At 43.7% G+C, this 23427-nt stretch overlaps 2 protein-coding genes and 1 long non-coding RNA gene across 4 annotated transcripts; all 3 read right to left on the reverse strand.

Annotated features, from left to right (window-relative positions):
• Window positions 1-8509: 8509 nt before the first annotated feature.
• LOC148103942 (uncharacterized) lies at window positions 8510-12418 on the reverse strand. Of its 2 annotated transcripts, XM_087835042.1 has the most exons (3): window positions 11884-12418; window positions 11209-11286; window positions 8510-10335 (listed from the first exon to the last, which is right to left on the reverse strand). In XM_087835042.1, exon 3 carries the CDS (start codon window positions 10214-10216, stop codon window positions 8909-8911), a length of 1308 nt encoding a protein of 435 aa, XP_087691168.1. In that variant the 5' UTR covers window positions 10217-10335; window positions 11209-11286; window positions 11884-12418; the 3' UTR covers window positions 8510-8908. The 2 variants fall into 2 exon arrangements, with proteins under 2 accessions (XP_087691168.1, XP_087691174.1); XM_087835048.1 differs by lacking the exon at window positions 11209-11286.
• A 1552-nt stretch (window positions 12419-13970) lies between these two features.
• Window positions 13971-22883, reverse strand: LOC148103943 (uncharacterized). Its single transcript, XR_015717107.1, has 3 exons — window positions 22669-22883; window positions 14631-14812; window positions 13971-14532 (listed from the first exon to the last, which is right to left on the reverse strand). It is a non-coding gene; the product is annotated as an uncharacterized LOC148103943 (long non-coding RNA).
• LOC148103944 (uncharacterized) lies at window positions 20558-21339 on the reverse strand. Its single transcript, XM_087835069.1, has one exon. It carries the CDS (start codon window positions 21337-21339, stop codon window positions 20611-20613), a length of 729 nt encoding a protein of 242 aa, XP_087691195.1. The 3' UTR covers window positions 20558-20610.
• Window positions 22884-23427: the final 544 nt, after the last annotated feature.

Here is a 23427-nt window from a genome sequence, read left to right on the forward strand (position 1 = left end):
AGGTTTATTTAATGCTAGTGATGAAATTTTGGTTCAGACTGAGGTATAACTTCAGGGAGAGCCAAGGCCAACATAACAAACAAAACATCCCTGATGTGAAAATAAAAGAAACTTACCTAACTCCCAAAGAAAAATATAGGTTATAGGTTGTATATTTTGTATACAACCTATAACCTATATAACCATAACCTACCTATAACCATAACCTACCTAACAACACATAAACAGGAGAAAACGGGGTGTCAAAACAAAAGGCAGCTCTCCCCTACAGGCAGTCTGAACATGAAAACAGAAATGCACATACAAGTCACAAAGGCATGCAAGCCTGCACAGGTATGGCAATCAAAATGACCAGAGGGCCCAGAAACACAGCTTCACAGGCCTTAAGTAGTGCTCTGCTGATTAACAATTTGCTGGAGTCTGAGCTGCATCCAATCAGGACAGAGGAGGTGGAGCCTAGACAACTGCAACCCCCTGCAACTACCGGGCCGGGGGTGGTCTGTTTGCCTCTCCCCACCGGCAGTAATACCTGGACTTGAGAGTATAGAGTGTGTCTGGGGAGTGTGAATGGGTGTATAGGGTTCATTTCTGTTTTTTCTCCATGTTGGGCGAGTGCTGAGTATTTGTATTTGTGTGAATAAGGGTGGGAATGTATGCTTGTGTCTGTGTGTGCCAGTTTGTCTATGTCTACGAATCAGGTTGAGTCCCCACCTCCGCCTAACTTGGAATATCTCAGGCCCCGACAGTTGTGGAGGCCCAGCTTTACCCACCTCACTACCTGCCGGTGGCCAATTCCCCTTAGTCGTCGGTGAGTTGGTGGTTTTCTGCGTTCAGGGCTGAGCACTCCGGCATGTACCCAGCTCACTCCTGATGCTGCTTGGTGGGGCCTGGCACCTGTGGCCAGGTCGGGCCCCTTGCGGTGAGGTGGCATTGCCTCTGTGTCTCGGGTCTCTGTGGCTTGGTCCACTCTGGTGTGATTTGCTACCGGCGGGTCCTATGGGCCCTGGGCCTCCTCTGCGCGCACTTTATGCTCTTGGGGGGAGGGCTATGGCTCCCCAAACCCTCAAGCAGATTGTTACATGGGGAAACTCTTTGAACTCAAGCCTGCTCACGCGCACAGGTGTACACAAGGGTGCTCACATACACTACAGTAGGTACCAAAAGTATTCAGACGCCTTTAAAAATTTCACTCTTTGTTATATTGCAGCCATTTACTAAAATCATTTAAGTTCATTTTTTTCCTCAATGTACACACAGCAACCCATAGTGACCAAAAAACACGCAATTGTTGACATTTTTCTAGATTTGTTAAAAAAGAAAAAACTTAAATATCACATGGCCCTTGGTATTCAGACCCTTTGCTGTGACACTCATATCCCAGGTAGCAAGACAACATTGAATTGATGTTGATTTTTCATCCGATCCGTCGTTATGGTCAGGGTTGAAATGCCACTGTTGTAACAACATTGAAATACTGTGGTAAACCGACGGTCTTACTATAGGGACGTTGAAATTATGTTGATTTACCGTTGTTTTTTTTGTCATTGATATTTGATCTATTTGTAGTCAACCAGGTGACAACAACAACGTCGAGAAAACATCTATTTATAGTTGACCATCATTCGGCGCCAGTCACCATCAAAAAGCCATCGATTTGTAGTTGAGCGTTAAATTGCATTGCAACTAAGCGGGCATAAAGCACCGGAGAAAGTAGATTTATTGTTTTTTTGTTATCAATGACTTTGGTCTAGTTCACCAGCTTTAAAAAATTGTGTCGACGTACAATTTATGTTTAGTTGACCGGGAAATTAAAGCAGCAATCACTTGGACTATTCCGCAGCACCCAAATGGTACATCCCTCCAGGTAGCATTGTCTTGTACAGTAGAGCGGCACATTAGATTTACTCTCAGCGGAATTGACCGGAGAAGGCATCAGTTCATGCACTGCACTGGCCTGCACCACGATTAGTATAAGGTAAGAATGAATGAATTTTCTTCTATTCGTTATTTCCACTGTTGCATTTGAATAACAGTTAAAAACTCGTTAATGTACAGTTTCGGACAAAATGGGAGCCCGAAATTGTGTCTACTTTCATCTTACAATCCGGCAACAAATAAATTGCACTGCGAACAAAGTCTATCAACAAAGAAAACATTTTTTGTTTCATACTTTTCCGTTATATTCCCAAAGCTAGCCTAACGCTTCGAGGGTTCCTTTGTTCTTGCCGTCGCCTCGGCGCTTGACCCAGACTTTCGCTCTGTAGTTGCTTTTTAGCATAGTACTACAAAAAATTGTAAATCTGTGATATATATGATTGATAAACGTAAAGGTAACTGTATAAATGTGTTCAATGACTTTGTTACTTTTAATGATTGGAGAGCACCCGCTTCAATTCGCACTCAATTCAAACTTTACGTTGCACGCTCACCTAACTTTACGTTGCACGCTCACCTACCTTGCGTTTGCACCTTTTGTCCACACGTAAACTGCGTTTTTGTTAACTGAAAACTGAGATTTTTAAAGACGCCTGCCAGGGTGGATATTTTCGAAAACTCAGTTTTAGCATTTACGTGTGGACGAGGAAAACGGAGTTGCCTATATACATTTTAAGCTATTATTTATTATTTAGTTCAGTCAATAGATCAAGTTTTGTAGTGACTATGAAATATATAATATTTATATTATATCTCCCTGTCCTCCACTCTCCCCACCTTCACCCAGTATGTCACCTGCTACACCAGAGACAATAAAACATTGGACTTATTGTATGCCAACACCAAGGAGGCATACAGCTCATCACCTCTTCCTCCCCTGGGGGGGCTCAGATCACAATCTGGTTCATCTCCAGCCTGTGTATAAACCTCTAGTACACAGAGAACCAGTTGTGAAACGCACAGTAAGGAAATGGTCGGCAGAGACTGAAGAGGCCCTGAGGGACTGTTTCCGTTCTACTGTGTGGGACAACCTCTGCAGCCCCCTGGAGGATGACCTCAACAGCATCACAGACTGCATTACGGATTACATGAACTTCTGTGTGGACAACACCGTACCCATCAAAAAGGTACGTTGTTTTTCTAACAACAAGCCATGGGTATATCCTGAAATTAAGGCTCTCCTCAAGGAGAAGAAGAGAGTCTTTAGATCTGGAGACAAACAGCAGCTGAGAGTTGTTCAGAAGAAGCTGAAATGGAAGATAAGGCAGGGGAAGGAAAACTACAGGAGGAAGATGGAAGAGCAGCTGCAACAGGACAACATCAGAGGGGTTTGGAACAGCCTGAAGACAATCTCAGGACAAAAGGAGATCCCAGGCTGCAGGAGACTTTGGGTGGGTGAATGACCTAAATAAATATTTTAATAGGTTTGATAAAACACCCACCCCTCCCCTCCATGAACTGTGTGGCATCCTAGGTTATCTGTTCAACCTGAGCCTGTCACTGGGGAAAGTACCACAGCTGTGGAAGACCTCCTGTGTGGTACCGGTACCAAAGACCTCCCATCCCAAGGACCTCAGCAGCTACAGGCCGGTAGCCCTGACATCGCATCTGATGAAGACCCTCGAGAGGTTTTTTCTAAACCATCTGCGCCCCCTGGTGAGGTCTTCATTGGATCCGCTGCAGTTTGCTTACCAGCCTGGCATTGGGGTGGAGGACGCCATCATCTACCTCCTGCACCGAGCTCTGACTCACCTGGAGAAGCCTGGAAGCACTGTGAGGATCATGTTCTTTGATTTCTCCAGTGCGTTTAACACCATCCAGCCACGACTTCTGAGAGACAAGCTGGGGCTATCGGGAGTGGACCACCACATGTCCCAGTGGATACTGGACTACCTCACAGAACGTCCACAGTATGCGAGGTCACAGGGCTGTGTCTCTGACACGCTGGTCTGCAGTACGGGGGCCCCACAGGGAACTGTGCTGGCACCGTTCCTCTTCACCCTCTACACTGCAGACTTCTCCATCAACTCCCCACGCTGCCACCTACAGAAGTTCTCTGACGACTTTGCCATAGTCGGCCTCATCACAGGTGAGGACGACTCAGAGTACAGGCAGTGGACTCTGGACTTTGTTGACTGGTGTCAGCAGAACCACCTGCTGATCAACGCCGGGAAAACGAAGGAGTTGGTGGTGGACTTCCGGAGATGCAGACCCACCACACTGACACTGGTGAACATCCAGGGAGTGGACATTGAGATAGTGGACTCTTATAGGTACCTGGGTGTTCACCTGAATAATAAACTGGACTGGAGCCACAACACTGATGCTCTTTAAGGGAGGGGTCAGAGCAGACTCTACCTGCTGAGGCAGCTGAGGTCATTTGGAGTCCAGGGAGCGTTTTTAAAGACCTTCTATGACTCTGTGGTGGCATCTGTCATTTTTTACAGTGTTGTATGTTGGAGCAGCGGTTTATTGGCAGCTGAGAGGAAGAGGTTGGATAAACTCATCAGGAAGGCCAGCTCTGTTCTGGGATGCACCCTGGACCCAGTGCAGGTGGTGGGAGACAGAAGGACTTCTTTTCTTCGGTTTCCCCAGGCCCCTCGAGTGACAATACCAGGTAATAAAATACTGTCTAGTGCAGCGGTGGGCAACTTCAGGCCTCGAGGGCCGGTGTCCCTGCAGGTTTTAGATGTGTCCTTGATCCAACACAGCTGATTTAAATGGCTAAATTACCTCCTCAACATGTCCTGTAGTTCTCCAGAGGCCTGGTAACGAACAAATCATTTGATTCAGGTGTGTTGACCCAAGGTGAGATTTAAAACCTGCAGGACACCGGTCCTCGAGGCCTGGAATTGCCCACCCCTGGTCTAGTGTCTGTGTACATATCTGTGTGTGACACAAGGAAACTTTTTTGACAAGTTGTCTGTATTTGTAAATACTTAAAAAAATTATCTTTTTCTAAACAGCCCTCACCACTCTGCAGTCTTCCCCCTAGCCCACTGACAGCAGGCATCATAATGCCCCGCCCAGCTTCCGGCACCTTTCGCCACTCCGGCAGAACACACAAACCGACACAGCTTTGCGATCTCCCCAGCATGCAGAGTCTGATGTCGAGGCCTTCCCTATCCGGTCGTTAAGTCTGACGTCACTAGCCGTGTCTGGGCCTAAACTCCGCTGCAGGTCCATATATCAAACGATCACTATGGCATTACTGAGAGTTGAAAAACTGTCTGAAGTCTTTCATCTTTAATAAAATGATCAGCGTTCTGCTCTACCAGGTGTAACAATTGAGTTTAACATCCAGGCATCCATGAAAACGGAATTTATGACATTTCACGGAGTTAGAAGTTAGCAGGAAGTTAGCTCGCTAGCTTCTATCTAAATACAATATAGCATGTCCTGACTGCGGGGTTTTGGAAACAAATTAAAACGTACAGCTCTGTTATCACTTCCAACATAAATGAAGACAGAAAACTAAACAGCAGTGACGTTTGTAGGGTTACTGAAGTTTGGCTAGCTGGTATATAATGATGTGCTACGTGACCGCTAGCGACACAGCTATGTTAGCATAATATAAACAAGCTAACTTTTTCCCACTCGATAAAAGTTAACGTGAGTGTTCTCGGTGGTCAGGAACAAATGTAATCGCATGGCAGGATGCTGTAAAGGGACCAAACTTCAGCCAGGAGAACAACTGAGATAATCCATCCACAATACGAGGTTAGTCATTCACATACTGCTGCATGGGCTGGGCTGTAGTTACATCCTAAGGTTTTAAAAACTGAGCTTAAATAAATGATTAGCGGTAATAAAAGCCAAGGGAAGTCAATAGTGATCACTGACTGTTTTAGGAGCTTTTTGAGATTAAATAGAAGAAAATACATAACATTAAACATGTTAACAACACAAAAGCCATATTAAACGCTGACTACTTTAGGCCCGGAAGTAGGATTCATCACGTTATCACTTAACGACGGGATAGATGGTATGCTTTTAAATTTTTTTAAAGCTGAATCACAATGTCATTGTACTCTTATCTTCAAAACACCAATTTATACTCCTGAATATCATCTTGTTGTGATTTTTTTTTCTGTAGATTCCAGAGACTCTGTGAGGCCACTATTACAAGGCAAGTTCAAAAATCTTGGAATTTCAGATTTTACATGGTATAAATTGTAAATGACCTATATTTGTACAGCGCTTTAACTAGACCCTAAGAACCCCAAAGCGCTTTACACATTCAGTCATCCACCCATTCACACACAATTCACACACTGGTGATGGCAAGCTACATATACAAATATCAAATATATGTGACAGGCAAAAACTAGCAAACACTTTTAGCAGTTAGAACAACTTATACTTGAATGCAGAATGTTACACCATCACTTATGGATATATTAGTTTTTCGCCTCTCACTGCTTAAGCCATTAATCTTTCTAGAATTGTTCTTTGAAACAGATGCGACCTCACAAAAGATGTTAACTATGCTGTCAGACCTGACCAGAGCAGTTAACGAACTCCGTGAGGAGGTCAGTGCCATCCAGTTATTCCAAGAGAAATTCTAAAAATAGCAACAGTGACAGACTAAACTCCAAACAATACATTTTTTAGAGATTTTACACATTTAGGAAATAGCACTAATATATAAAGATCAATCAATTATAAATATCAAGGATTAACAGAAGGGATAATAAATAAATATCAAGAAAATTGACAAGAATATTACAGAGTAGAAAAGAGCTTATGTAAAAAGGGTGTAACTTTTGCAGTGTTTACAGTGTGTTGGATGGAGGAGTTGTACAGGGAGATGGCCACAGGCAGGAATGACTTCCTGTGTCGTTTATTTTTTCTGTTAATCTCAAGCGGTGTCCCAAAACGTTGGCTGAATCCTTCGGAGGACCCGGCCTTCGCGGTCTACGTGGGCTGGGTCCTTCAAAGACAGAGAAGGCCAGAAGTGCGAGGCTGTGAAATGGGACGGTCTAGCCTTCAGATTTGCGTCACCGCTGTCTTGGTGGAGTTTAATAAACTCGGCCGTCTGCTCCTTGCTATCTAAAATATAACAGGACACTGGCGTAAATTCTTGACTGTCTCACACTTGTGTTTAATCAGTTTTTTGTTTAACGTTTATTCAGCTGAGTGAAAATCCCGGAGGAACCCACTCGATGGATTAATAAAGTTTTATTTAATCTAATAATCTAATAACTCTAATCTAATAACAGCCAAACCGATTTACTCCAGAACAAATAAAACACCCAAAAAAGGCAAAAAATTACATTTTTAAGTTATCTGAGTGACTTATATCATGTTTAACCTGAGTAGCGAAAGAGCGGGGGTCTGAAAACGATAAAGCCGGGAGTCCGCTGCTCTCGCCGGCTGGAGTGACCATTCAACCCCCCGGCTTGCTATCGAGCTGGTGGGTAACAGACATCTCCGAAAACGTCGGCACACTTTTGCAAATATGTAATATCTTGATAAACCAAGCATATATTTGTAAATTACACAGCTACTTTCTCGCCTTAAAATATGTTAAAAGTTTATTTTGTGGCCCAGAAAGATTAATAAGAGTAATTTTAAAACTTAGTAGCGGCCGCCATTGTTGTCAGCTGAAATTTGGCTGGGCCACGCTATGAATTCTGGGATATGGTGGGCCACGAAGGACACACCCGACCCATCCTTCAAATTCGGGGAAATGAAAGACGCATTTGTCAGCCGCATTTGAAGGAGTCGACGAATTGGGACAGCCTTCGTCGCCTGGCTGTGACGTAATCAGCCTTCAAATGCGGCCTCCGGAGGATGCAGCTGACGTTTTGGGACACAGCTTGACTCTCTCACTGAAAGTGCTCCTGTGACTAGCTGGTACGTCACGGAGTGGGTGGGAAGTATTATCCATGACTGTCTTTATCTTGAACAACATCTGCCTCTCAGACACCACCCTAACGGAGTCCAACATTACTGGCCTTGTGGATCAGTTTATTTAGTCTGTTGGCATCTGTGACCCTCAACCTGCTGCCCCAGCTTGCAACAGCATAGAGCAGTGGTCCCCAACCTTTTTTGCCCAACGCACCGGTTTATGCCCGACAATATTTTCATAGACCGGCCTTTAAGGTGTCGCGGATAAATACAACAAAATAAAACTAGTACCGGTATCGAAAAAAAGAAGATTTAATCATAACACACGTGGAAAGACCCAGGAAAACAGAGTTAACAATAAAAACGATAACAAAATAACGCTAAAAACCCTGAAAACCATACATTTCACACCTGAGCCTCAACTCTCGCGACCCGGTACCAAACGACTCATGGATCGGTACCGGTCCGAGGCCTGGGGGTTGGGGACCACTGGCATAGAGGATAGCACTGACCTTATGCAATCTTGGACTGTGTTGTCATTGTCGGTTGTTGATTTGTCCTATTCTCATTGTCTGATGGATTATAATGGCTGTTTGTACAAAATTTGAAAACTATGCATACTCTCTCTCTCTTCATAGAAAGAAGAGAGTTTATGTTTATGTGTTTATGTTTATCTGGCTAAATTCGATATGGTTCCAGCAACAGTTTTTACAGTAAGATGTGTTTTATAAGCATGTACAATCTTTAATATACATATATACACATGAAACATACATATATGTTATCTGTGGGTCTGGGGGCAGAGAGGTGTTCGCCCAGGGCACCAAACAGGCTAGGTCTGCCACTGCTGACAAAACACAGAATGTGAAAAAGAGGGGAGGTATGATAACAGAACCTAAAGACTAGAAATGACAAATATTAGATCAAGCAGAAAAACAATTAAAAGAACATAAATAGAAATAAACATCAAATATTACAATATACAATACAATACGAAAGAATTTCCACAAATTTCACAATTACCAATATTCAATACACGCTACAATTGCAGTGTGAACAATCTGATTTTTTAAAATGTTTACATAGAAGTGGCCGCATTTCAGCACTGACCAATAAAAAATTAATTAACTCCAGTGTGAATTAGTTGATGATTTTTTAAAGTATCCATGCGACGAAAACCCTTTCCACACTGACAACAGACAAATGGTTTAATGCCAGTGTGGATGGCCTGATGTTCTTTCAAGGAACTCGTGCAGCTAAAAGACTTTCCACACTGATCACAGGTGAATGGTTTAACTCCAATGTGGAGGAGATGATGTTTTTTTAAGTTTCTATGCCGAGTAAAAGATTTTCCACACTGATCACAGCTGAATGGTTTAATTCCAGTGTGGATGAGCTGATGTTGTTTTAAATTTTTAATCTGAGTAAAAGCCTTTCCACACTGACCACAGACAAATGATTTAATTCCAGTGTGGATGAGAAGATGATCTTTTAAGCTTTTACTATGAGTAAAAGACTTTCCACACAGATCACAGGTGAATGGTTTATCTGTAGTATGGGTGAGCTGATGTTCTTTTAAACAGTTACTATGAGTAAAAGATTTTCCACACTGATTGCAGCTGAATGCTTTTAATCCACTGTGGATGAGCTGATGTTTTTTTAAGCTGCTATTCTGAGTGAAAGTCCTTCCACACTGATCGCAGCTGAATGGTTTAAATCCAGTGTGGATGAGCTGATGTTGTTTTAAGTTGCCATTTTCAGTAAAAGTCCTTCCACACTGATCACAGCTAAATGGTTTTAATCCAGTGTGGATGAGTTGATGTTTTTTTAAGCTGCTATTCTGAGTGAAAGTCCTTCCACACTGATCGCAGCTGAATGGTTTAATGCCAGTGTGGACGAGCTGATGTTGTTTTAACTTGCCATTCTCAGTGAAACACTTTCCACACTGATCACAGCTAAATGGTTTAAATCCAGTGTGGAGAAGCTGGTGTTTTTTTAACTTGCTATTATGTGTGAAAGCCTGTCCACACTGATCACAGCTGAATGATTTAATGCCAGTGTGGACGAGCTGATGTTGTTTTAACTTGCCATTCTCAGTGAAACACTTTCCACACTGATCACAGCTAAATGGTTTAAATCCAGTGTGGAGAAGCTGGTGTTTTTTTAACTTGCAATTATGTGTGAAAGCCTTTCCACACTGATCACAGCTGAATGGTTTAATGCCAGTATGGACGAGCTGATGTCTTTTTAAGTTGCCATTCTCAGTGAAAGTCTTTCCACACTGATCACAGCTAAATGGTTTTAATCCAGTGTGGGTGAGCTTATGTTGTTTTAAGCTGCTATTACGAGTAAAAGCCTTTCCACACTGATCGCACATGAAGCTTCTGTCTCCAATGTCAATGCGCTCGCGTCTTCTGGTCTTCTTCATAGTGATGAAAGTCTTCTCCACAGGGATCACAACTCATTCATCTGTACTTGCTGGCATTGGTTGTTTTTTGTTGAGGTCAATAATTTGGAGAGGTTTCGGCACACTTCCCCTTCTTTTGCCTATGATGACAAAGAACTAAAACAGTGACATGCACTTCACAACACCTATTTAGTGTACATATACATATATCTATACATACATACACAGACACACTCACACACATAGTGTAAATCTAAAATATGAATATGTTTTGTGTTATTTAACATTTTTTTGTCTCCTAATTCCATATGTGTTCATTTGGAGTTTTGATGGTTTCAATTAGAATCTATAATGTAAAAAGTCATTATAAAATAGAAAAATCATGAGAAGGTGTGTCCAAACATTAGACCAGTGGCTTAGTCAGCCTGGCTACAGAGCTGTTCCTGTTTTCCTCATTTACTAAGATTTCATAACTTTACAGAGGGCTTTTTCTTGTTCAAGTCAAAAGAAGAATAAATAAGTCTTCAGTGTAGGTGTACTTATAAGTTCTTCCAGGGAGTCAAACGTCTCTGGTTTGTTGCCCTCTTTTTCAGAGCAGCCAAAGTGTGCAGAGGATGTAATACTATTTACAAAATACGCTATCAGAGATTATCAGAGGGAATAAAGCACAACTGTGTATCAGCTGTAAAAAATGTATCATGTGCAACACTAGAACATATTATTAGATACTTTATTATACAACATGTAGAGTGTGTAAAGGTTACAAAAAATACAGGACCAAAAACTGATCCTTGAGAAGCTTATTTTCGGGAGTGTTAAAAACGGCTAATTTCATCCATCCATTGATTTAATGTAAGCAGGTGAGAACATTATTTTTCTTCAGCAGTGATTTGTCTCTCATTTGGGATAAACAGGCAAAATGTCACTGTGTACAGAATTAGATGTTATTATTATTATTAAAATAATAACCAATTAATGTCTGTAGAATAATGTTGGCGATTTTTCTTTGTCACCTTTGATGAAGAACCAATGTTTCTGACTACAGGTGCTGAGCTGCTCCTCCTGCAGACTCGTCGCCTGCTGCCAGTCGCCTGTGACAGCAAAAAGATTTTTATATTTAATCCAGTTAAATTTATTGTATTATTATAAGGCACTACTCAAGACCATTGTATTGTGTAGCATTATTGTGCCTCGTACTAACACCACCAACATCAGAATCAGAAAAACCTTATTAATCCCAGAGGGAAACTAAGTTGTCATAGCAACAAACAACATGCACTCACTGAGTGTAGAAACAGAGTTATGATGGATAAATACTAGATAGTAGGAACAAAAAGAAGGGGGGGGGGGGGGGGGGCGCTTACGAAGACAGCTGCTACAACAGCCTGCCGCTAGATCAGCGCCATCTTAAAAGACACATTACTGGTGGTGATTCTGTTATTAATTGTGGAATATGTTGTATTCTATCCACCTCATCAAATCACAATACTCAGTACAACATCTTCATTTGAAGGAAAACAAATAGCTGAACACAGATGATTAAAAAAATAAGGTCCTGCTGGAAGCTCCAAGCAGACAAAATGACAGGGGCTGAACAGAACGTACAGCCGAAAACAAAATTAGCTAAGAGAGAGAAACCCTGTAGACAGTTATCGATTTAGGAAGCTATATAATTATAATGTACTCACTCTGGATCTCCTCTCAGAATAACCCGAACTAAAGATCCCCCAGCGGAGAAGGCCGGCTTTGTAGTTAGACTAGGTGAGAGACCAAGCTGTCCGAGCTACGAGAGGGTATATGTTTCTAATCACGCATGAGAAACATAAACGTGATCTGCCGGAGACCAGAAGGGCAGCAGTAAGAAAGCTCAGCACAGTCACACTATATTTGTCACACCACAAAAGTCTCCGTCGTAGATAACAAGTATGATGACTGTGGCTATAATCGTTACTCGGTAAGTCTACTTTCCGCTGTGTGCACGCGCAGTACTTCGTCTTCTTCGTTGTGGTTTGTCGGCGGTTGGCAACAACGACTCATTACCGCCACCAACTGGTAGTGATGTGTCCTGTGTGTCAAAGCTTCGAAGCGTGTGTCGGCTAATCTTGGGGGAGTTTTTGTAAAGCGCGTATCGAGGCTTTCTTTGATTACGTATGCAGTCAATGAAAGAAAAACTCACAATGGTCACAGAAATAACTTTAATCTGACAAAAGTAATAATAAAAAAAAATTCTATAAATTCTTAACCAATGAAAGTCAGTCATCATGCAGTTTTTAACCATGCTTCAACTGAATTATTTTAAAGATAAATGCCTGAAACAGGCCTGTGACCATTGTAAGTTTTTCTTTCATTGACTAAAGGGTACCAACAATTTTGTCCACGTCTGTATGTAAAAATTGTATGTTTTTCTGTTCTGTGTCCTCGTTCTGTTTATATATATTTTTTGTTTTGTTTTGGGGTTGTTTTTTTTTTTGCTGCTGTTACAACCTAATTTCCCCTTGTTAGACAATTAAAGGATTATTCTATTCTATTCTATTCTATTCTTCACTTGTATGTTCTTCCAGTATTACTGCATGGTGGAAATGTTCTCATTGTTGCCCTGCCACCACTAGGTCTGGGGAGCTAGCTGTACTTCTGAGGCATCCCTTTCTTTATTACATCTTTCTTAGCTCTGATTAGGGATGGGAATTGATAAGGATTTTGAAATTCCAATTCCATCATTGATATTACTTATCAATTTGATTCCATATTAATTTTCTTTGGGTTCTTACTAGCTCCATTTTGAGAGTTTCCACCAACACTGAGCACATACAACAACAGAAAGACTTTACATTTGTGCAAATTATTGCATGTGGTCAAATATTTGTCCATGTTGCATGTATTTTATCTCTTTGTTGCGATAAGTGTTGGGTGATAACTCAAAAAGCTGACTTTCAGCTTGTTGTGTTTGTGGATATATGACTGACTTTAATTATCCATAAAATCATCACATTCTCTGTAAGATTAAGGTCAACTATTGAACGGCATATATTTTAAAGGCTTTAAAACAAAGTTAACGCTGAAAGTACTAACATCACTTTTTTTTTTTTTCGACAATTTCTGGACGATTCTAGCACCAGTTTTTACAGAACGTTGTGTGAAATCAAAGAAAAGGGCAGACTTCGATCAAATATGAATTCTGAAAACATTAATCTCCTGCTAAAACCAAGGAAAAACCCTGTATATCCCTCAAGCTATCGTCCAATATCCCTTATAAATGCAGACCTTAAAATAATCTGCAAAGCTCTCTCAAAGAGACTAGAGAAAATAAACCCCCTCTTAATTCATCCTGACCAAACTGGTTTCATAAAAGGTAGGCACTCATCAACAAATACACGTAGATTATTTAATTTGATAGATTACTCACACAGTAAAAACCTTGAAACTACTATATTTTCTTTAGATGCAGAAAAAGCATTTGACAGAGTTAACTGGAAATTTCTATTTGCAACTTTACACAAATTTGGTTTTGGATCCTCTTTCATTAACTGGTTAAAAATATTATATAATTCCCCAACAGCTTGTGTAAAAACAAATGACCAAACATCCTCCAGCTTCTGTCTCCTGAGGGGCACCAGGCAGTGATGCCCACTCTCCCCTTCACTGTTTGCAATTTTTATTGAACCACTAGCAGCAGCAATTAGACAGAATTCAGTAATTAAGGGCATAAAATGCAAGAACGTGGAACATAAAATCAGCCTTTATGCGAATGATGTGTTACTTTTTCTCCAAACCTCACAAACCAATATCTCTGGGGTGATTGAATTGATAAACTCTTTTGCAAGAATATCAGATTACTCAATTAACTGGCCGAAATCTACAGTCCTTCCGATTAATTGCTCCTTCCATAATTCTTCTTCTACACCACTGCAATCGGGAAATATAAAATATTTAGGTATTAATGTTTCTCCCAAGCTTGCAGATCTGACTAAATTAAACCATATCCCACTTTTAAAGTAAGTAGAAGGTGATCTGGCTACATGGAACTGTCTACCCATATCACTCATGGGAAGGGATTCTGCTATAAAAATGATGGTCTTACCAAAATTAAATTATTTATTCTCAATGATCCCAACTAAACCGCCACAAGATTGGTTCAGATCTGTAGATTCATAGATGTCCAAATTCCTTACTCCTTACTCCTTCCTTACACATTACGGTGTATGAATAATAATGAGGAGGCAAACTTTGAAGATGCAGAGGATGATGTCCCATCATCAGACTGTAAACAAACATCCACCAGGCTTCTTTGTTGGCAGAGGTGATGATTCTCCAATCAGTGATCAGTAGAGTGAATTAACCTGTGGTATAAGCAGCTGTCACTGAAATATTATTGTTTCAGATAAGAAATCTAGCACATAAAAGCCAGGGTGGGAGGGATCTCTACAAACTGACTTACCTCTGCAAGTGTGAAGCTCAACAAAAAACTGACTCTCCAGTCACAGACAAACAAAAAACTCCAGCTGGGAGATAGAAAACGCTGTTTGGGTCTTGCTGGATGTTGCTGGGCAGAGTACACACATTAGCAGAGTGCTTCTTGGTCCCACTGACCCATATGGACAGTGACTGTGGAGTACTGTTCTGGCAAACGGAAACGAGAATTAAAATGACAAAAAGCCAAACAGGATTTCCATAAAGACTCTCTTGGAATCAGCAATCAAAAGATAAATTGTTCATATTTCAATTAAATATGAATATGTTGCTTAACTGTAAGCAGTTAAGATCTGATTTGATTTAAATCCCTCACACAGCACATTTGTCCAGGCTGACAGGTAAACATATAATTAATCTCAGGTAACATGACTCATAGTAGAGATTCAGTATAAAAGATTGCTAGCTCTAATATTATTACCACACAATCCAAGGACACACCAACAGCTCAGATTTCTGGAACTATTTAAACAAATGTCAGTCTATCCATTCATTTTCTTCTGAATATTCAATTCAGGTTCACAGTGGGAGGGTGGGGGGCTAGAGCCTGTCCCAGTAGTCATAGGAAAAGTACAACTGGACAGGTCAGCAGTCTGTCAGAGGACTAACAGAGAGACAGACATCGGAGTAATAAAATTAATGTAAGCTTGCTACAGCTGTATGTATGAACATGTGTTTCTGTGCTCACAGTCCACTTCTCAAGAACATGTAGTTCATTTTTAGTCAACTTTAAACAGACCTCACAAAAGGCTGATGTGGCTGGTTCAGTAGTCTGATTTAAATACGATATCTTTGGCCAGAGATTAATCTGGGATGTTGCTTCACTGCACTCATAGGTATTTTCCCCACACCTGAATAAAAAATACTGATAGTTACATATAACAGATTCAGCTGATACAGTATGACTCAATCTGATTCTAAATGTTCAGCACACAGAGAGACACAGAGGTACCGTTTAAAGTTTAGTGTTAACCTGAGTCACTGATCATTTACAGTATTACAGAGTCTGGCAGTCTTTGCATGATGTCCTCGTCACTGTCAGTTTCTAGTTGACTCTCAGGTGTGCCAGCAGGAAAGAGTAATAATAACCTGCATCCAGAGGTGGGTCGAGTATCCAAAAATTGTACTCAAGTAAGAGTAGCATTACTTTAAAAATATTATTACTCAAGTAAAAGTGAAAAGTAGTTTTCAAAAAAGTTACTCGAGTAAGAGTAAAAAAGTACTTGGTGAAAAGACTACTCAAGTAGCGAGTAATTGTTTGAAATGTCCGATTTATTTTATAAATAAATGCTATCAGACAAACAAAAATAAATAAATATACAAATTTTAGTATTTTCAAAAGGAATATATGTAAAAGATCAACAAAGGCACAACAATTCTAATTTCAAGATTTCAGATTTTCACATTTTTCAAATAAGCTTTTTTCATCAATACCAACAGTAAATAATATAAACATATAAACAGTGCAAACAATTTCCAAAGACTGCAAACTGCAGTCTGCAAACTTTATATTCATTTTTGCTCCAAATGGCACAGCAGCCTCAGAGAAAACATTAGAACGAGGCATCTTCATCATATGTACATACAAGGCAGCTCAGTTTACCATAAATTGTATGGGTGTGCATTTATTTCTGCATATTTAGCAAAAATGTGCCATTTCTTAACTTAGTGAGGTGATGTATGGTTTTCAAAAGAATTAGGTCTGGTCATTATAGTGCTGTATACACTGCAAAGCTGTGGATGTTTGGCAAGAAGATTTGATCACACTGGAGATGTTTTTTACTAACTCTTGTAGAAAAACAAAATCTTGTCATTCATATCCCGCACAAACAGTTTGCAATGAATTCCAGATTAAGTTTAAAATAAGAATGCGTGCAAGGCTAAGCAGTGCTAGCCAATAGATCATCCTGTTTGGCTGTTACTCTAGGAAAAGACGAGAAAGGCGGTGATGGAAGCGTGACTGGAGCTGCGATGTAGCCTATATAATATTTATATTGTACGAACGTGATAATTCTGTGTATTGTAATAACGTGATATTATATTGTTCAAACATGAAAGGTATATTGTTAGAACAATATACTTTTCACTTTTCTATTTTTCTTTTGCCTGGGTGGCAGCTCTACGCTTCCGTACTACACTTCCGTATGCGAGGCTTTTCAATGTGGCCTCACAAAATTATCACGACTACTACAACCATGAAAAGAGTTGGATGGACATGGCTGCTCAATCACAGCTGCCTGTCAATGTTTTTCATTAGTAATTTAGCAAAGTTGATGGTGGTGGTGTGTGTGTTTCTGTAAGACAGAGAAAGGGAAAGCGAGGGACAGATTTTGTATGATAAGCTTCATGTTATGAATGCACAGTTTGAGCACTCAGGTCGCATCAGAGCATCAGGCCGTATAGTGTGAGACCCTGCATCGTGGCCTATGAGCTTCTAACCCCTGAGATTCAATTGTACAGTTTGAGCAGGAGCTGAATAACGTGACTGAAAAAAATCGCACAATGTTTGCCCAGCTTAATGCAGACTGTTTAAACTAAACAAGCTGCTGTTTCACATAATAAACCCTGTCAGCCGCAGTATTGCCTTCTGTTTTAACAGTTAAAGCAATAAAGACGAGCTATTTACATGTGCGTGGAACTCTAGCGTCAATAACCATGCTAGCTGTTAGCTTATAGCTCACGCTAGCTAACCAGCGAGCAGTTAAAAGGACAGCCGAAGCTGCACAAAACTTAAGGTTATGTATATAACCCCGGTTCTCTGAGTAGCATGAGTGAGTGTCTCACTATGGGAACGCCTCCTGCGTGACCTCATCAGAAGCTCAAATACCATTACGCCAGCCCTTACAGGCTGGCTAGGTGACGCCCATGTCAGGAGGGGCCAGTCCCTCCCTATATAATAGGCTGACATAGCGTCAGATGTCATTCAAAACAAGCCCACCTCTTCCTCGCTTCCATAGCAAGGAGGGCGGTCTGGTGAGACACTCACTCATGCTACTCAGAGAACCGGGGTTATATACATAACCTTAAGTTCTCTTTCATAGCATTCGTTTCGTGTCTCACTATGGGAGAAATACTGACTCCCGGATTGCCAGACATGCCTGTTAAGAAGACAACTGTCCCCAACAGCACTTCACAGGGGAGAGGCCCCCACCTGGGAAGAACCTGCACTGAGGACTGAATGTGCTAGGTTAGGCGCTGTCACATCTAACCTGTAAAACCTAGCAAATGTATGAGGTGAGGTCCAGCATGCAGCTGCACACACCTCCTGAATAGAAACTCCCCTAAAGAGAGCCCATGAGGTTGCCAGACCTCTAGTGGAATGCGCACGTAAGCCAGCAGGGGGCTGAAGGCCCCTGCTAGTATAGGCCAGGGCAATTGCTCCTACTATCCAATGGGAGAGGCGCTGTTTAGACACAGGCTTTCCCATATGTGGTTTAGCCCAGGACACGAACAGCTGGTCACTTTGTCTGACACTCAGGGTTCGGTCCATGTAAATGCGCAGAGCACGGACTGGACACAAGGTATGCAGCCGCTGTTGCTCCTCTGAGGAGAAAGGCGGTGGGCAAAAGGCCGGCAGTTCTATAGGGGAACATGCGCCGACAACCTTCGGGACAAAGGCAGGGTTGAGCCGCATACTGACCCTCGTATTATCCGAGGAGAACTGAATGCATGACTGATGCACTGAGAGAGCGTGGATCTCTCCCACACGTTTAGCAGAAGCTAAAGCAATTAATAGAGCTGTCTTCAAGGACAGAAATTTTAACTCAACCTGTTCCAGGGGTTCAAATGGGCAACAGGAGAGCGCGGCCAATACTGTGGGAAGGTCCCACGATGGAGCCAACGGCCTAGACGTAGGCAATTTACGCCGTGCACCCTTCATGAAACGGCATATTAAGGGATGCTGGCCAACAGTCTTTCCCTCAAAACCAATATGGCAGGCTGAAATTGCTGCCAAATACACCTTGATGGTGGAGAAGGCTTTACCCTTATCAATCAGGGCCTGAAGAAATGACAGAATCACAGCCACAGAGCACTGAAAAGGGATGGCCTGTGATTCTAAGCACCAGCTTTCAAACACATGCCACTTGTGCTCATATAGCGTCCTAGTAGACGATGCTCTAGAACACTGAATAGTGTCGATAACACTATGAGGGAGCCCCACCGTGTTCAGGTTAAACCACTCACGGGCCAAGCCCATAGAGCTAGCCTCTCTGGGTGGGGGTGGAATATTTCCCCCTGTGCCTGAGACAGGAGGTTTCTGCATAGTGGTAACAGCCAAGGTGGGCCGCACAGCTGATGAAAAATCTCCGCCAGCCAGTGCTTCCCTGGCCAGTGCGGGGCTATCAGAATCATACAGTGACTTCTCTCCCTCACTCTGGCCAGAGTTGGAGAAATGAGGGCCACTGGGGGAAAAGCATAGAGGAGGGTTCTCGGCCACTCGTGAGCTAGAGCATCCACCCCGAGTGGAGCTCTCTGATCGTGCAGCGAGTAAAACAGGGGACACTGAGCATTCTCCCTGGATGCATAAACGTCCACGGTTGCCTGACCGAATCGCAGCCAGATCTGCTTCACCACCTCTGGGTGAAGCTTCCAGTCCCCATACAGCGGGTTGCCCCTGGAGAGAAGATCTGCTCCAAAGTTCAAGATCCCCGGCACGTGAGTTGCTCTCAGTGACAGCAGGTGGACACTGCTCCAGACTATCAGTCTGCGTGCTAGTGTGTGTAACTTGGGGGACCCCAGACCCCCCTGTCTGTTGATGTAGGCCACAACGGTGGAATTGTCCGACCTCACTAAAACATGATGACCTCTCAGCCAAGGGAGAAAGTGTTTTAGCGACAGGTGAACCGCCAGCAGTTCCGGGGACAGAAACCAATCGTCGATGTATGTGGCCACCCGAATGCCCTTTTTCCTGAGCGGGGCCACTGCTGCCTCGGTGCATTTCACAAACACCCTTGGGCTCAGTGAGAGACCAAAAGGCAGGACTACAAACTCGTATGCTATCCCCTGGAAAGCAAATCTCAGATACTTTCGGTGTGGGGGATATATGGGGATGTGGAAATAAGCATCCCTCAGGTCGATTGATGTGAACCAGTCGCCCGCTCGTACAAACCGTAGCAGCGAGGCGTGTGTCAACATCCTGAGCTTGTATGTCCTCAAATGCCGGTTCAGGGCACGGAGATCCAGAATAGCTCTCATCCCCCTCCCCCCTTTCTTTGGCACAAGGAAATACCTTGAATAAAATCCGCTGTGCATTTCCTCGGGAGGGACAACTCTTATTGCTCCTTTGTCTCTCAAGGTGGAAATTTCCTCCAGGAGAAAACTGGCTGACTCGCCCAGAGCACGAGAGTAAACGATTTCTTTGAAATGTGGTGGAGCGACACTGAATTGCAGCCTGTAGCCCTTTTCCAATGTCCTCAGCACCCATGCTGACTGAGTGCAGGTGGCCCAGCTCTTCATGTGGAGAGACAGAGCGCTCACTGGCCACTCCACCGAATATGGCGTTTTGGCGCCCCCTTGTGGTCGCAGCGCGAAACATACGCCATTTCGGTGTCCCGTTACCTCTGTCACAGGCGAGCGAGGTGACGGGCTCATCTGCATCATCACAGCCGTGGAAACGCGAGTCTCCACGGGCTGCGTTATGGCAGACGGTGCTCTGTTTTTCAGCATGCTTGAGTTTTTCATGCGTTTTGCAACGCTCGACAGTGCCCTCGGCAAACTGCCTGGATGCGCGTGTCGGGGCTTTTTTAATACAGAATGCACGAGAGAAGTGCCTGTGAAACAACACAGCGAACTTTGGCTCTCTTTCCCTCTGGCGGGTCCGGTGACAGGAACGCCGGCCCGAGTTAAGCACTCTGTGTGTTGAACTCGCTCCGGAACGGAGCTGGGAGGCGGCAGGGCGGCCCATGAAGGGGGGAAACTGGGTTCGCTCCCGCCTAGAGGAGAGGCTGTCAGGCCGGCCGCTTCTTCCTCCTCACGATCGCGGCAGCGGGGGGAGGAGGAGGGGCCGCTTGAGGTCTGGCCTGGGGAGACTGCTTCCGAGTCCATGGATTCTTAGGGGCCCCGGCAGCCTGGGGGGCTGCCTGTGTCTTAGGCACTTTGGGAATCCTGAAAGCGGGGACCGGGCAAGACGCTGCCTGCGCGAATGACTGGCGCGGTGCTGCTGGGGTGGCGTACCGGGCCCTCCTCGGCAGGCAGAGTTTCAGAGCCTCATCATCTCTCTTTTTCTCCTCACATCTCTTCTGCATGGATGTAACAGCCGCACCGAAGAGACCGTGAGGGACGACAGGGGTGTCGAGGAGTTCCTCTTTTTCCTTGGTCGTCAGGTTGGTGAGCCCGAGCCAGCGTGCTCGCTCCTGAAGAACCATGAGGCCCATGGCTCTTCCAGTAGCCTGTATGGCTACCTTGTGGAGGCGGAGGACGTGGTCAGTTATAACGCAGATTTCTTCCCACACTGTGGTATCTGGGTTAGCTGTCATGCTCTCTTCTAGCTCAGCTTGGTAAGCCATTAGCATAGAAGAGGCGTTGTGGGCTCTTACTGACAGCGCCGCTGCCTTGTAGCACTTGTCTGTAAGGCTAGACTGGAAGCGGTCTGTTTTGGAGGGGAGAGATGGAGCCGATGTGGACAGAGACGTCTTCGGGTGAAGATGGCTCGCCACCAACGGCTCCACTTGTGGCATCTGGCGGAGGCCGATAGACTCCATCCCCTCACAATCCAGCAGAGAGCTCCCCACGATGGGGTGTTTCTCGCTGTAAGGTTTTGCTTTCCACGTCACCGCTATCTCATCGAGTAGCTCAGGGAAAACAGGCAACACATGCTTCCCCGTCTTTTTCGCCTTCGGCAATTTCTTACCGTCAAAACGAGACTTTACAACCTCTGTTTGTATGGCGGGCCACGGGATGTTGAGCCTAGCGGCTGCGCGCTTGCACATGTCCTGCATGTCGAGATCCAGGGGAGACGGCGGTGTCGGTTTTTCAACCTCGCCGGTAGTCGAGGGCTTTTCAGCCCAGCTGATGCTAGCCAAGGAGGCGAAATCTTCCTCCTCGCCGTCGTCAGACAGCAGGAGCTCCGAGTCAGCAGACTCATCTCCGTCCTTGTTAGCATCTCCTCCCCAGGTGACTCCAGCATCGGGGAAAAACACACGATCTCCGTGTGCCTCCAGCGACGGGAAAGCGGTCGCGATGGGCTGAGGGTCTGCCTCTGCCCAGCTCGGCCCTGGCGTTGCGGCCAAATCATCGGGCATCTCAGCCATGGTTAGCCAGAGGGTTGCGCACGTTAGCGAGACTGACACTGAGTGCGGAGAATATTGCTATTCCTCGCTAACGTGGGGTGAAAAGTGTTGCTACTTTTCTACAGGTATTGCTACCTAATGTGTAAAAACCGCTAGCGTCAAAGGGTATTGCTACCTGATGGTGAAGCTAGGGGTACCTTTATTAGCAAAGTATTGCTACTTCCCTGGGTGAAAGTATTGCTACTTCCCTGGGTGAAAGTATTGCTACTTCCCAGGGTGAAAGTATTGCTACTTGGCACCCGCACTAGCTACAGAACAGTATTGCTACTGCTTGTATGCTAGTGGACAACTGAAAAGCTGGGAACAAAGCGCCCGGCGACCGAGTTGTTCACTCAAATCTGTGGACAGTTTAGCTTTAGCACCCAATAGCACAGTTGTCTACAGGCTTCTGCAAGAAGCGAGAAGAGGTTTTTGAATGACATCTGACGCTATGTCAGCCTATTATATAGGGAGGGACTGGCCCCTCCTGACATGGGCGTCACCTAGCCAGCCTGTAAGGGCTGGCGTAATGGTATTTGAGCTTCTGATGAGGTCACGCAGGAGGCGTTCCCATAGTGAGACACGAAACGAATGCTATGAAAGAGAACACCCACAAACTTATCTCACTACAACGTAGCGCCGAAAATATGACTCGCAGCTCGAGCTGGACACGGCTGCTGTAACATAAGACTGACATCCAGCTAACCACAGCTAAAAAGATATTTAGAGAAAACTTACCATTTCCTCAGGTTACACGAGCTGAGTTTTTTCACGCTGAAAAGTTCTTGTTTTGGCTCTCACTGAAGACACCGACGCTGAAGACATAGCTGTTCTTTTGTACTGCTTTTAAGCGAAACATTCTTTGTATGTGAGGCCAAGGGTGTTCCTCCTCTTCAGCTCTAGCGTAGACAACTGGCTCTGCCATGTTTTCATGGGTTTCTTCTTTCCAGGTGTCCGCTACTTTGAAACGCTTGGGCTGCTCTGCCCGCGACAGTTTCAAACTGGTCATGTGACTGCATGGCCACAACTGATTTGTAAAAAAGTTACCGGAAACTCCACTGGCGGCATGTTATCTAATGTGTTAAACTAATTATTTTTTAAAAAGTAGCAAGTCAAATTTTGCAAATGTAGCGGAGTAAAAGTACCGTTTCTTCTTCACAAATGTACTCAAGTAAAAGTAAAAAGTATCGTGCAAAAAAGGTACTTTAAAAGTACTTTTGTTTTTCAAAAACTTACTCAAGTAAATGTAACAGAGTAAATGTAACTCGTTACTACCCACCTCTGCCTGCATCCTGAGGTTTGTCATGCAGGATTAAAGAAGCCAGGCTTTGTTCACACAGCTAGGATTGTATTTTACACTGACCCTGGGTCAGTATAAGTATCATACAGTTTAAACGAAGCACTGAAACTTGCATATATTTATTAGATGCATTGAAGCTAATCGAGATATTTACTGTCAATCTGTGGCTGCGATTAATCACTTCACTGGAAACTTTA

This window comes from Neolamprologus brichardi, chromosome 3, assembly GCF_056152115.1.
Source record: "Neolamprologus brichardi isolate AB-2024 chromosome 3, ASM5615211v1, whole genome shotgun sequence".
Lineage (NCBI taxonomy): Eukaryota > Metazoa > Chordata > Actinopteri > Cichliformes > Cichlidae > Neolamprologus > Neolamprologus brichardi.